General features: G+C 36.2%; 1 protein-coding gene across 10 annotated transcripts in view; it reads left to right on the top strand.

Moving 5' to 3' along the window:
- Positions 1 to 5,728, top strand: part of LOC309634180 (uncharacterized protein) — a 31,889-nt gene extending 26,161 nt beyond the window's left edge. For all 10 annotated transcript variants that reach the window (XM_082404068.1, XM_082404064.1, XM_082404067.1 and 7 more), the window contains one exon: positions 772 to 5,728. In XM_082404068.1, coding sequence (XP_082260194.1) covers positions 772 to 2,021 — 1,250 coding nt within the window. In that variant the 3' untranslated portion in view covers positions 2,022 to 5,728. The remainder of the gene's footprint in view (positions 1 to 771) is intronic.
- The last annotated feature ends 9,816 nt before the right edge of the window (positions 5,729 to 15,544 follow it).

Raw genomic sequence — 15,544 nt, 5'->3', positions numbered from 1 at the left:
AGAGTCCTTTCTTCTTCTCTCCCTCCCTCCCTTCCTTCCTTCCTTTCTGTGATTAAGGAGGAGTTTTGAGTTTTCTGGTTTTGTGGTTCTCTTTTGTCTTCCAGGACCCTAAATTTCCTCTTTTTTTTCTTTTCCCCATTGCCACCACCCAGTTACCAGAGGGTACTTCTTCCTTCTTTTTTGCTTTTTGTCTCCCTTTGAAACTGCCTATTCTTCTGAGGACTGTCCCCTTTATATAAAGCCTATCTTATCTTGTGCCTTTTTAATGTCATCTGACCCTTTAAGATGCATGTACTTTGACATCCTCTCCCTGTAGTTGTGCTCTAATCTGCCTGGTTACATATAAAACATTTTTATATTTACTGTGAGTTTAATCTTTCTGCTGGTCACATCAACTCACTCTCAGTCCCCTTTGCTAGCATGCTTCCTCTGTCTTCCTGAAGTTATTTTTTGGTCTGCCTTTGTTCCTCACAGAGCCTTGTGATGGAGTAGAGATGGGGCAGAAGTGTGTGGGGCTGTGTGGGACCATGACACTGAGCTCATCAACTCTGCTTTTTCCATTGCTCTCCTGCTCACTTCTTTTTATGTCTGTTCCTTCTTCTGTCTTTGGGTTTTAATATCATATTCTTAAATTTCAAAGCTGAACATACTCATTATCAGATTTCTGTCTATTTCCATTAAAATGAAGACCTTTATTTTTTGTTTTTGTGTTTTGTGTTCCTCAAAGCTCGAGAGAGAAATAACATTATTTACACTTGGGTTTTCTCTTAGAGTTTGAAATTAGACCCAAAATGAAAGAATTAGCTCCACAGAAGAGCATTTCTGAAGAAGTAATACTCCATAACATGATAGTATGCTCAATTTTTGAAGACTGGAAACTTGAAGATGAGATAAATTACCAGGAAAACCAAGACAAGCTTTTGAATCAAGTTACATTTATTAACAATAAGTCACTGACTGAGGAGATAGACCAAGAATATAATGCACTGTGGAAAGTAGTTCATCTGAACAGAACATCTGATGAACACATCAGAGCCTTCATACATAAGTCTCACCTCTCTGCACAACCAAAATTTCTAACAAGTGAAAAATATAAATGTATTCAGTGTGGGAAAGCCTTCAGTGGAAAGTCAGGACTTATCGTACATCAGAGAATTCATACCGGGGAAAAACCATACAAATGTAATGACTGTGAAAAAGCCTTTATTCAGAAGTCACAGCTCACTGTACATCAGAGAACTCATACAGGAGAGAAGCCCTATGAATGTAGTGAATGTGGAAAAGCATTCATCCAGAAGTCAAACCTCATTATTCATCAGAGGATTCACACAGGGGAGAAACCCTATGAATGCAATGAATGTGGGAAGGCTTTCATCAAGAAGTCAGCTCTCAGTGTTCATCAAAGAGCTCATATGGGGGAGAAACCATATGAATGTGATGAATGTGGAAAAGCCTTTATCTGGCGGTCACAGCTCATTGTACATCAGAGAATTCATACTGGGGAGAAACCCCATAGATGTAATGAGTGTGGAAAAGCCTTCAACAGAAAGTCAGAACTAAGTGTGCATCACAGAATTCATACTGGAGAGAAACACTTTGAATGTAATGAATGTAAAAAAGCCTTCATTCAGAAGTCAGATCTCATTGTACATCAGAGAACTCACACTGGGGACAAAAGATATCAATGCAATGAATGTGGGAAAGCCTTCATCCAGAGTTCACAGTTCATTGAACATCAGAGAATTCATACTGGGGAGAAACCTTATGAATGTAGTGAATGCAGAAAAGCTTTTGTCCAGAAATCACAACTCATTGTGCATCAGAGAATCCATACTGGGACAAAACCATATGAATGCACTGAGTGTGGAAAAGCCTTTAGCAAGAAGTCACACCTTACTGTACATCATAGAATACATACTGGAGAAAAACCCTATGAATGCAGTGATTGTAGAAAAGCTTTCAGCAGGAAATCTACTCTCATTGTTCATCAGAGAATTCATATTGAACAGAAACACTTTTAATGGAGTGAGAAAACTTTAATTCAGTGATCAAAATTTCATTACACTTCATAGAATTCATATAGGTTAGAAACTCTATAAATGTACTAAACATGGGAAGCTTCAACAATAGTTCCAGAACTATTAAGCATCAGAAGATTCATACTAAGAAGAACTTTGAAAAATCATGTTTCCCCAAAACAACATATATATTGGACATCTTGGTTGAGATCTAAAAGTTTTTTTAAGTGTACTAGAAAAATCTCAATTACACATGATTGACTTGTTCACTGTGAAGTACACATTTTTTTTAATGAGTAAGTAAATTGATTTATCATGACAATAAACTGACAATGATATGTAATCATTCTGCAAGTGATCTAAGAATGGCATTTAAACCCAAATTATCTGTTGGTTGGAAGTGAATATGGATATTTACACCTGCCTTGCTTTTTCACACTAAAACAGGGGTCCCCAATTTTTTTGGCCAGTTCCGTGGAAGACAATTTTTCCATGGACCGGGAGCAGGGGGGATGGTTTCAGGATTATTCAAGCACATTACATTTATTGTGCACTTTATTTCTATTATTATTACATTGTAATATATAATGAAATAATTATAGAGCTCACCAGAATGCAGAATCAGTGGGAGTCCTGAGCTTGTTTTCACTTGCCACTCACTGATAGGGTTTTGATATGAGTCTACAAGCAGTGGATTATTATGGTCTGTGTGCAGTCAAACCTCTCTGCTAATGATAATCTGTATTTACAGCTGCTCCCCAGTGCTAGCATCACCGCCTCAGCTCCACCTCAGATCATCAGGCATTAGATTCTCATAAGGAGCACACAACCTAGATTCCTTGCATGCACAGTTCACAGTAGGGTTGACGCTCCTATGAGAATCTAATGCCACTGCTGATCTGACATGAGGCGGAGCTGAGGCAGTAATGCAAGTGATGGAGTGAGGCTGTAAATACAGATGAAGCTTCACTCACTCCCCCGCCCCTCACCTCCTGCTGTGTGGCCCCCGTTCCTAACAGGCCATGGACTGGGTACCTATATCCTTTCCCTACATTATGTTGAATTAATTAACAAGAAACATGCATTTTAAAGGAATTACTAGATTCCGTGTTCTTACATGTAAGAGCTGTCGGAAGATACTATATATTTTTTGAGATATTTGTTCAGGGATATCTGTTTTGCTGCCCTGTAAATTTCCTCATGACCAGCCTAAACATTAGAAATTTTACTATAATTTTCTAGTTCATTTGAAAAAAAATTCTTTGTTTTGTTGAGTTGTCATTTTATTATCACAAATAACTTTTCTTACAAATCCAGTCATTATCCAAGGCATGCTTTCCTTTTAGAAACACAATAACCTAACCTTATATAAGTATTCATTGTCAAGTAATATTATGAAAAGAGGGATTGATATCTAAAAACCTTTTAAAACTTTTCTTGAATGAAGGTGAAGCTGATATATGAAGCTGATATACCGCGTTGAACTTGATCCTAAATTTTTTTTATATCAAATACTTCTTTCTTAGATTTTTAAAGGAAAAATAATGCCTTAAAATTGAAATTAGTGAATAACAACCATGATTATTAATTTAAAATTTAAAATATTTAAGCTTTCAAATAATGATTTTAAACTAAAAGAAGTAAATTGCAGTCATGGAATTTTTTTATTAGTCATTTTTGAAGATCTGGGATATAAATGTATGCAATTAATTTTCTAAACAAACATATCAGCAACTAAAATATCCATGTGTGTCTTGCCCTTCAGTGTTGTCATCTTGGAACCTATTTAATAATGCAAGTTGTTCAGTCACCAGTAATTTATGGAGTCCCTATCTTTTAGAATTTCCTTCAGGTCCAGCTTACCTGTTAGGCCTCATATGAAACCAAGTAATATTTTCAGAGAGCCTTAGTCATTAGAATTCATTGTCTTTCTAGCCCTTCCTTATCCCTCCCCACTGTCAACCCATTAATTCTGTGCCTGACTTCAGCAAGAAAAAAGCTCATACCCTTTCTATAGTCATTTCAAGTCTCAGATCCTTAGAAGATTCAATATCTCTATTTTCACATTTTGGCCTTCTACTTCATGATTTCCTACCTGTAGCTGGTATTGCCATGAACATTGAACAGGCATGAAATTCCTTTACTTTTTTACTTGCCTTCTAATATTTTTGATGTCTGACCCTAGTTTCTTCTATTCTCTTTAAAAGGACACTTCATACTGCTTCCTTTCAACTTCATTAGTATTACAATTACTAATAGATATTTATTGGGCACTATGAGTCAGATACTATCTTGTTTTAAACAACTGGAACTTGAGAGATTATACAAGAAACCATGACTCATACCCAAGGACTCGGAAACATTACAATATACATAAATTCTTAGATATTTCAAAGTTTTCAGGCAGAGTTAAAAATGGAAACTACCCTAATAATAATATGGTTTAAAATGGTTTGCAAATTAAATGATTAAAATGTTAATCATGAATGCCATTCATTGAGATACTCATGTGTATTTAAACTTTTATATGCTGATGGTCACTCAAATGCTTAGGTATTATGTTTATTTCAACTTCAAGTTCTAATCACAGGTGAATACTTCACAGTTGAATCTACCCTATTTCAGACATTCTTAGGGGCATAATAGATCAAAGGGGCATTATACAAGTGTGTGGGAGGTAACATGGAAAGGAGTCAAACCATGGATTTTTTTTTTTTTCTGGGAAGGTGAAGAAAATGGAATTTCAAAACCCCTTTTCTATTTGGTAGCGTAGGTAGGGGTGAGTCACAAGAGAAATTAGAAAATATTTAGATAATACTGAAATGAAAACACAATCTATCAAAGTATTGGGGATGCCGCTAGAGCAGAGCTTAAAGAGAAATTTATAGCTTTTAAGTGTTTTATTAGAAAAGAAGAAATGACTAAAATTAATTATCTAAGCTTCCACCTTATGAAGTTAGATATGAGCAAATGAAACTCAAATAAGTAGGAGAATAAAGTAATAAATGTAAGAGCACAAATCAATGAACTAGAACTGGGGTCAGACTAGGCCAAATTTGGCTAGTGGCCTATTTCCATATAACCCTTAAACTTAGAATCATTTTTCATTTTTAGCGGGTTGTAAAACAAACACCTATAAAAGAAAGAGTACAGAACAGTTACCATATATGGCCCATAAAACCTAAAATATCTACTATCTGGCCCTTTACAGAAACTATTTGCCAATTCCTGAACTGGAAACTGGAACGTACACTAACAGTAGAAAAAAGTCAATAAAAACAAAAGGTGGTTCATTGAAATGATCAATATAATTGATAAATCTTTGGGTAAACTGATCAAGAAAAAGAGAAGGCCGGGACTTCCCTGATGGTACAGTGGTTAAGAATCCACCTGCCAATGCAAGGAACACGGGTTCAAGCCGTGGTCTGGGAAGATCCCACCTGCCGCGGAGCAAAAAAGCCCGTGCACCACAACTACTGAGCCTGTGCTCTAGAGCCCGCAAGCCACAACTACTGAGCCTGTGTGCCACAACTACTGAAGTCCGTGTGCCTAGAGCCCATGCTCCGCAACAAAAGAAGCCACCGCAATGAGAAACCCATGCACTGCAATGAAGAGTAGCCCCCGCTCGCCGCAACTAGAGAAAGCCTGCGCCCAGCAATGAAAACCCAACACAGCCCAAAAATAAATAAATAAATTAATTAATTAATTAATTAATTAATTAATGTGTTTTTTAAAAAAAAGAAAAAGAAAAGACCAAAATTATGAATAGGAAATAAAGGAGATGACACCGCTATCCTAGAATCAACAGATAATAAGTAAGTTACTTATAACTTTTTTTCAAAAATTTGATGACTTAGATGAAATGGAAGATTTCCTTGAAATACATGTTACCAAAGCTGAGTAAAGAAGAAATAGAATACTTAAATAGCCCTATAATACTAAAAGAAATTAAATGTGTTATTTAAAATCTTCCCTGAAAGAAAACTCAAGATCTAGATGGCTTCTGATAAATCTGATAAATTCCATCAGTATTTAAGGAATAAATAATGCTAACCCTACAGAAACTTTTCAGAAAGTAGAGGAGGATGAACATTTTCCAACTCATCATATTGGATCAGATTACCCTGAACTGAAACCAGATGAAGACATCATAAGTAAAGAAAGTTATAAGCCAGTAAATACCCTGATGACTATAGATGTAAAAGTTCTTTTAAAAATTAGTGTACTGAATCCAACAATACATGAAAAATGAAATATGTCCTGATTAACTTCTGGAGATTATTTCAGGAATTCAAGTTTTTATTTAAACATCTGATTATCACTCCATGTAATTTACCATATTAAAATAATGAAGGGAAAGGCTCATGTATCATCTCTGTAGATACCAAGAACGCATTTAGCAAAATTCAACATCCATTTGTGATGAAAACTTTCAACAAACGAGCAATAGGTAGTAACTTCTCTACATCTACCAGTTTTATGGTTATTGCTTTCTACATAAGATCAGACACAAAGCAAAAATATCTGTTCTCATCCTTATTCAACAATGTAATAGAAGTCCTGGCCAGTGCAGTAAGAGAAGACAAATTTTAAAGGCATACAAATAGGGAAAGAACAAATAAAACTTTATGAACAATTAACATGGTTTCATACATATAAAATCCTAAGGAATCTACAAAGATTCACTAAAACTTACAAATGAATTTTATAAGGTTCCAGGATAAAAGGCCAATATACAAAAAGTGATTGTATTTCTACATATTAACGACCAAAATAAATTTAAGAATCCATGTACAGTAGCACACAAACCATAAAATAGTTTAAGAAAATTAACCAAAGATAGGCATTGGAAACTGCAAAATATTGTTGAGAGACACTTTAAAGCCAAATAAGTGGAAAGATTGCTCATCTTCATGGATTGAAATATGCAATAATGTTAAGATGTCATTTGTCTCCACATTGGTCTATCCTATCCCAATTAAAAGACCAACAAAACACATGAAAGAATGCTCAACATCATTAATCATTAGAGAAATGCAAATCAAAACTACAATGAGATATCATCTCACACCAGTCAGAATGGCCATCATCAAAAAATCTACAAACAATAAATGCTGGAGAGAGTGTGGAGAAAAGGGAACCCTCTTGCACTGTTGGTGGGAATGTAAATTGATACAGCTACTATGGAGAACAGTATGGAGGTTCCTTAAAAAACTAAAAATAGAACTACCATACGACCCAGCAATCCCACTACTAGGCATATTCCCTGAGAAAACCATAATTCAAAAAGAGTCATATACCCCAATGTTCACTGCAGCTCTATTTACAATAGCCAGGACATGGAAGCAACCTAAGTGTCCATTGACAGATGAATGGATAAAGAAGATGTGGCACATATATACAATGGAATATTACTCAGCCATAAAAAGAAATGAAATTGAGTTATTTGTAGTGAGGTGGATGGACCTAGAGTCTGTCATACAGAGTGAAGTAAGTCAGAAAGAGAAAAACAAATACTGTATGTTAACACATATATATGGAATCTAAAAAAAAAAAAAAAAAGATCATGAAGAACTTAGGGGCAGGACAGGAATAAAGATGCAGACCTACTAGAGAATGGACTTGAGGACACGGGGAGGGGGAAGGGTAAGCTGGGACGAAGTGAGAGAGTGGCATGGACATATATACACTATCAAATGTAAAACCGGGGGTCTTCCCTGGTGGCGCAGTGGTTGAGAATCTGCCTGCCAATGCAGGGGACACGGGTTCGAGCCCTGGTCTGGGAAGATCCCACATGCTGTGGAGCAACTAGGCCCGTGAGCCACAACTACTGAGCCTGCGCGTCTGGAGCCTGTGCTCCGCAACAAGAGAGGCCGCGATAGTGAGAGGGCGCACCGCGATGAAGAGTGGCCCCCACTTGCTGCAACTAGAGAAAGCCCTCGCACAGAAACGAAGACCCAACACAGCCAAAAATAAAAATAAATAAATAAATATTTTTTAGAAAAGAGAAAAAAAAAAGTAAGACCGATAGCTAGTGGAAAGCAGCCGCATAGCACAGGGAGATAAGCTCGGTGCTTTGTGACCACCTAGAGGGGTGGGATAGGGAGGGTGGGAGAGAGGGAGATGCAAGAGGGAAGAGATATGGGTATATATGTATATGTATAGCTGATTCACTTTGTTATAAAGCAGAAACTAACACACCATTGTAAAGCAATTATACTCCAATAAAGATGTTAAAAAAAAAAAAGACCAACAGATTTTTGTTTTTTGTTTGTTTTTGTTTGTTTTTTAGTGGGAGTCAGGGGGGAGAAATTGATCAGCTGATTCTAACATATAGAAGTGTAAAGACCTAGAAGAGCCAAAATAATTTGGAAAATGAACAAAGTTCGAGGACTTAATGCTATCTGATTTCAAGTCAGCAAAATATTGGCCTAAGTGGAAGTGTAAAGATAGTGTGGTATTGGCCTAAACATAGACCTAGATCAATGAAATAGATAGAAGAGAATGTCCAGAAGTACACTCACGTATACATGTTCAATTGATTTTTTTAAAAAACTTTTGTTTGGGAATAATTTTTGATTTACAAAAGTTGCAAAGATAATAGAGTTCCCATATGCCCCTCACCTGGTTTCCTCTAATGTTCACATCTTACATTATTATGGTACATGAGTGAAAACTTAAAAAACAACCTATGTCCATTAATATTAACCATATTCCAGGTTTTATTTTAACTTCACTATCCTTTTTCTGTTCCAGATTCCAATCCAGGATATCACATATCATTTAGTTATCATATCTCTTTAGTCTTATCTGGTCTGTGACAGTGTTGAAAGTTTAGCTAAACTCCTCCGTAATATTGTTGCCTTGGCATCCATTTTGTGTGGCTAAGTGGCCAGCAGGGCCTTGAACTGACACTAGCCCCTCCCTCAAGTGAATGCCCTAGATAACAGTCCACAGAGTGACAAGAAAGTGTTAAGTTCCTGATATGACTCCTCCAATGCCCCTTGTGATAAACTGTCTCTCCTGCCTCCCTGCTCTTTCCCCTTGTGTCTCCTTTAGATAAGAAACCCTCCCCAAAACTTAGCAAAACCCTGCTTTTGTGGTTTGAATTGACTGATCTGGCCTTAGCTTGAGAACCCCAAAGCACTTCACTCTCAGAACTTTATAAAGGCACATGCTTCAGCTCCTGCAGTTTGCTCCCTGCCTTGACCTTGCCAAGTGGCCCTTTGAGGAGTGCCTGCAGGACCTGTGAATAGTAAACTCTATTTCACTTTACTCTTTGGTCTTTGTTGAACCTTGGCTTGCCATCCAACACCCAGGATTATATGTAAGATGTTAACAACAAAAATCAACACAACAGACAACTTCTTACTTTCCCCTTGTTTTTCATGATCTTGACTGTTTTGAGGGGTACTTTTCAGGAATTTGTAAAATGTCCCTTAATTGAAAAAAAATTTTTTTAGCCATTCTATTAGGTGTGTAGTGGTATCTCATTTTGGTTTTAATTTGCATTTTCTTAATATCTAATGATGCTGAGCATCTTTACATGTGTTTATTGGCAATTTGTTTATCTATTATGGTAAAATTTCCAAATCTTGTGCTCATTTAAAAAAAATTGTTAGTATTTATTTTGGAGTGCTATGTTCTGAATTCAAGTTCTCTCTAAGATATGTTTTGCAAATGCTTTCTCCCAGTCTATGATTTGTCTTTTCATTTTCTAAGTGGTTTCTTTAGAGGAGAACAGTTTTAATTTTGTTAAGTCCAATTTATCAATTTTTCCTTTTAATGGTTTTTTTGTGTGTCCTCTTTAAGAAATCTTTGCCTAAATTGAAGTCACAAAGATTTTTTTCCAGTGGTTTCTTCCAGAGATTTTGTATTTTTAGCTCTTACATTTATGTTTAAGAGCTCTTTTCAGTTAATTTTAATATATTTGTGAATTAAAGTTGAGGTATATATTTTTGTATATGGATACACAACTGATCAGCACCATTTGTCAGAAAGATTATCCTCTGCTGAATTACCTTGACACCTATGTCAGAAATCAAATATATATATTTTACTTTCTTCCTTTTTCCACTTATATTTACATCTATGCTTACCACATTGTATTTTGTAATTTTCTTTTAATTCTTGAAATCAACTTTCTTCTTCTTTTTTTAGAATAATTATGCCTATTCTAGTTCCGTTACATTTCCATGTCATTTAAGAATCAGCATGTCGGTTTCTACAAAGAAACTGAGAGGATTTGATTGAGATTTGATTGAACCTATAAATCAATTTGGAAATAATTGACATCTTAGCAATTTGAATTTTCCTTTCCACAAGGCATGATATAACAATTTATTTAAGTCTTATTTAATTTCTCTCAGCAGTGTTTTGTAGTATTCAATGTACAGGCCTTACACATATTTTGTTAAATTTTCTCCCAAGATTTCATATGTTTAGGGTACTATTGTAAATGCTATTTTATTTTCATTTCAATTCAAATTTTTCATTGTTCGTATATTGGGTGGACCAAAGGGTTCATTCGGTTTTTTCGTAAGATAGCTCTAGTAGCACTTAGTTGTCTTTAACTTCATTCAAAACAATTTGTGACAGCTGTCATATCAGTGTGCATTTAAAGAAAGACTTATCAAAATTGATGAATTTTTGTATAGCCATTTTAATATTGAAGAAGAAAGGAAAAAAGCAACATTTTCAGCATATTATGCTTTATTATTTCAAGAAAGGTAAAAACGCAATTGAAATGCACAAAAAGATTTGTGCAGTGTATGGAGAAGGTGCTGTGACTGATTGAACATGTCAAAAGTGGTTTGTGAAGTTTCGTGCTGGAGATTTCTCACTGCACGATGCTCCATGGTCAGGTAGACAAGTTGAAATTGATAAGGATCATATTGAAACAAGAATTGAGAACAATCAACATTAGACCACGCGGGAGACAGTTGACATACTCAAAATATCCAAATCAAGCGTTGAAAATCATTTGCACCAGCTTGGTTATGTGAGTCGCCTTGATGTTTGGGTTCCACATACGTTAAGCAAAAAAACCTTCTTGACCATATTTCTCCATGCGATTCTCTACTGAAACATAAGGAAAACGTTCTGTTTTTAAAACAAATTGGACAGGCGATGAAAAGTGGATACTGTACAACAATGTGGAACGGAAGAAACTGTAGGGCAAGCGAAATGAACCACCACAAAAGGCCGGTCTTCATCCAAAGAAGGTGATGTTGTGTATATGGTGGGATTGGAAGGGAGTCATCTATTATGAGCTCCTTCCGGAAGACTAAACGATTAATTCCAACAAGTACTGATCCCAATTAGACCAACTGAAAGCAGCACTCGACAAAAAACATCCAGAATTAGTCAACAGAAAACTTGTAATCTTCCATCAGGATAATGCAAGACCCGTGTTTTTTTGATGACCAGGCAGAAACTGTTACAGCTTGGCTGGGAAGTTCTGATTCATCCGCCGTATTCACCAGACACTGCACCTTCAGATTTCCATTGATTTTGGTATTTACAAAATTCTCTTAATGGATAAAAGTTCAATTCCCTGGAAGACTTTAAAAGGCACCTGGAACAGTTCTTTGCTCAAAAAGATAAAAAGTTTTGGGAAGATAGAATTATGAAGTTGCCTGAAAAATGGCAGAAGGTAGTGAACAAAAGGGTGAATACATTGTTCAATAAAGTTCTTGGTGAAAATGAAAAATGTGTCTTTTATTTTTACTTAAAAACCGAAGGCACTTTTTGGCCCGCACAATATAAGTATAATTATTTACTGTATTACTTTTATTCTGTTACCTTGTTTAATTATTTACTGGATTTAGTAGTTTTTAAAATAGATTTCTTAGGATTTTGTCTGTGTAAATTTTCTATGTGCAAATAAAAACTAGTTTTATTTTCTCCTTTCTAATTTGTGTATGCCTTTAAAAAGTTTTTATTCTTGTCCTAGCACACTGGCTATTACCTCTAACACAACATTAAATAAATGTGAAAAGAGTGGACTTCATTGCTTTTTTCTCAGTCTTAGGAAGAAAGCATTAAGTTTTCACCATAAAAGATAATGTTAGCTGTAAGTTTTTTGTAGATGTCCCTTATTAATTTGAAAAAGTCCTTTTCATTCCTAGTCTAAGAGTTGTTTTTTTTTCCCTTTATCCTGAATGGGTACTGAATTCTATCAAATGCTTTTTTCTACATCTATAGAGATGAGCATATGGTTTTTCCTTTTTGTTCTGTTAATAGTTTTATTTCCTGACTTTTAAACTTTAATCCAACCTTACATTCCTGAAGTAAACCCTACTTGTTCATATGTTATTTTTATATATTTCTGTGCAGCTCACTCCTCTTAAGTAATCTGGTTTGAATATTTTAAACTCCTTGGCCTCCCTGTTGTCTGATCTTCTTCTCCTCAAGTTAGTGAACCCCTGGCCTCTCTTTGAGGTATTCCTCCCTGAGAATTTATCCTGGAGACTTCCTCCGGGATGCAGACTGGGGCAATCATAGAGCTCACCGGATTCATTTTTCTTAAGTATCACAGTTCTGTGCTGTTATTAAGTGTCTGAAAACCATTGTTTTATATGTTTTGTCCAGTTTTCTAGCTGTTTAAGGTAAGAGGGTAAATCTAATTTCTTTTATTCCATCATGGATGGTAGTGGAATTCTTACCTCTGACCCCATTCCCCTAAGAGGTTTTTTAAGAATGGAATGGTCACAAGTATTTTCAACTTCATCTGAAATTTAAAATTCAAAACATAGCCCTAAATTTTTTGTAAAGAACACTCACAGAGGAATTTCTCTACCTGATAAATTTATGTAGAAAACAATAATAATTAAAGTAGTACAGTACTGGCACAGGAGTAGCTCAGTAGTAAAAAAGGGAGAGTCCAAAAATTATATATGTATATATAATACATATATATATACACATATATATGTATTACATATATAACACATATATATACACATATATATGTATTACATATATAACAGCTGATGCTTGAACAATGCAGATTTGAACTGCATGGGTCCACTTATATGTGGTTTTTTTTTCAATAGTAAATAGTACATGTTATGTGGTTGTTAAATCTGTGGATGCAAACCCGCAGATATGGAGGAACCGCAACCTTGTATACAGAGGGCTGATTATAAGTTTTGTTTTTTTAAAAAATATATTTATTTATTTATTTATTTATTTGGCTGCGTTGGGTCTTTGTTGCTGCACGCGGGCTTTCTCTGGTTGCGGCAAGCAGGAGCTACTCTTCGTTGTGGTGCGCGGGCTCCTCATTGCAGTGGCTTCTCTTGTTGGGGAGCACGGGCTCTAGGTGCACGGGTTTCAGTAGTTGTAGCATGCGGGCTCAGTAGTTGTAGCACACGAGCTCTAACGTGCAGGCTCAGTAGTTGTGGTGCATGGGTTTAGTTGCTCCACGGCATGTGGGATCTTCCGGGGCCAGGGCTCGAACCCGTGTCCCATGCATTGGCAGGTGGATTCTTAACCACTGCACCACCAGGGAAGCCCCAATCATAAGTTATACTCAGATTTTTGACTGCGTGGAGAGTCAGTGCCCCTAACCCCCACGTTGTTCAAGGGTCAACAATATATATTTATTTATTTACAGGGATATATATTTGGCATTTCAAATCCAAAGCCACAAAAGTGGGATTGGTAGATTTGAACAAATAAACCAAAATACTGTATTCAAAGTCAGAAAAACGAGAGACAGACTTGAGAGGAAATATTTGCAATGCATACAAAGGAAAGGTATTAATAGTCAGAATATAGCAAAAGTTTCTATAAATAAAACAGATAAAGATAACCTATCTGAAATAAAAACTTTCAAATGATAAAACAGGTAATTGTCCAAAGAAACATATGAATGATACCTACTTTTACTAGTAGTCAAAGAAACATAAATAAAAATGAAAAAAAAATCAAATAGGCAAAAATAATTTTAAAAATTGATGTATGAGTTAGGTTCCAGTCAGGAAAATAGAACCTATGCTAGATGGTTCAATAGAGGGACTTCAATACAGGGAAGTTGTAGCAAAGGTGTAAGAATACCTTAAAAATGCAAAAAGGGAAAAGTGAGACACACCAAAGATTAGCACCAATAGGCATTTCTATGCTTCCAGAGACTGAATATTTGTGTCCTCCCAAAATTCATATGTTGAAACATAATCCTCAATGTAAAGGTATTTGGAGGTGGGGCCCTTGGGGGTAATTAGGTCTTGAGACTGGAGCCCTAATAAATGGGATTAGTGTCCTTATAAAAGAGACCTCAGAGAGCTCTCTTGCCCCTTCCACCAAGTGAGGTCTCAGGATAAGATAGCTGTCTATGAACCAGCAAACCTCATTAGAGTTGTAAATCCACCAGAGCCTTGGTCTTGGACTTCCCAGCCTCCAGAACTGTGAGAAATTTCTATTGTTTATGAACCATCCAGTCCATGGTATGTGTTCTCTTCTAGCAGCCCAAATGGACTAAGACATGTACTGCTGGTAAGAGTATGAATCATCCCAGTCTTTTAGAAAGATAATTAGACAATATCTAAAATTCATTTAGTCCTCTGTGATTGTGTCCTAACCAAATAAGGGTGTGGATAAAGATCTGGCTATAAGTGTATTTATTTCACATTTGTCTATGATAGCAAAAATTGGAAATAATATGCTAACTATTGTGGAAGGAAAATAAAAATGGAGTCAGTATTGCTAAGAGGGCTCTCTAAAATGGAGCCAGGAGGCCATTAAGGAAGTGTAACAGGCACATCTCAGCCTGGATGGAATATGACCTTTGACCACTTATTGTCCTGATGAAGTCATCCAGAACATCTGCTAGAAACTCAAGATACCTACCCTAAAATGACTCGTGATTTCTTAAGGACAAAGGAAGACTCACATCAGAGTCAATCACAGTTCTTGCCAGGCAACTTTTAACAACCTCATGGCTTTTTATCTTTATCTTTAAGATATCTTTATCAGAGAGTCTTTATCTGACTCTCTTCCCTGGAATACTGTTTCAGGGTCACCTGAATCTGTGTCTCCTGAACTGCAATTCTTAAGACCCCAAATAAACTCTTCTTATTTGCAGACTCCTGCATTATTTTTTGGTCGACACTATTCAAGTATTTTATTTAGACTCAGTTTGATGGAAAACTATGTTACTGAGATAGGCTGGACCTGGGACCCTTTACTGGAGTGCTTGCAAGAAACTATAAGGGGCTAAAAATAACTGCATGCATGCTAGTTGGGGCAAATTATGAACAATAAGATACAAAAAGGCCAAAACCCAATTGCCACTTCTGAGGTGCCTGGAGCAAATTCAGAATACTGTGCATGATCCCTGCATATAGCACCACCAAGGGAGTGGGCAGACCACCTAAGTCATCCCTGCAGCCCGACCCACATATCACACCCTACTCTCACCCTATTTAAGGAACCAGCTTGCCCCTCCTCGGGGAGAAAGCAAGGGCACGTGTTACTTGTTTTCACTCCCTAGTGCTGCAGCACGAGTTCCAATAAAGCCTTGCCTG

The sequence above is a fragment of the Balaenoptera borealis genome, assembly GCF_965194805.1.
Source record: "Balaenoptera borealis genome assembly, chromosome: 8".
Taxonomy (NCBI): Eukaryota; Metazoa; Chordata; class Mammalia; order Artiodactyla; family Balaenopteridae; genus Balaenoptera; species Balaenoptera borealis.
This window is presented reverse-complemented; position numbering and strand designations above follow the sequence as displayed.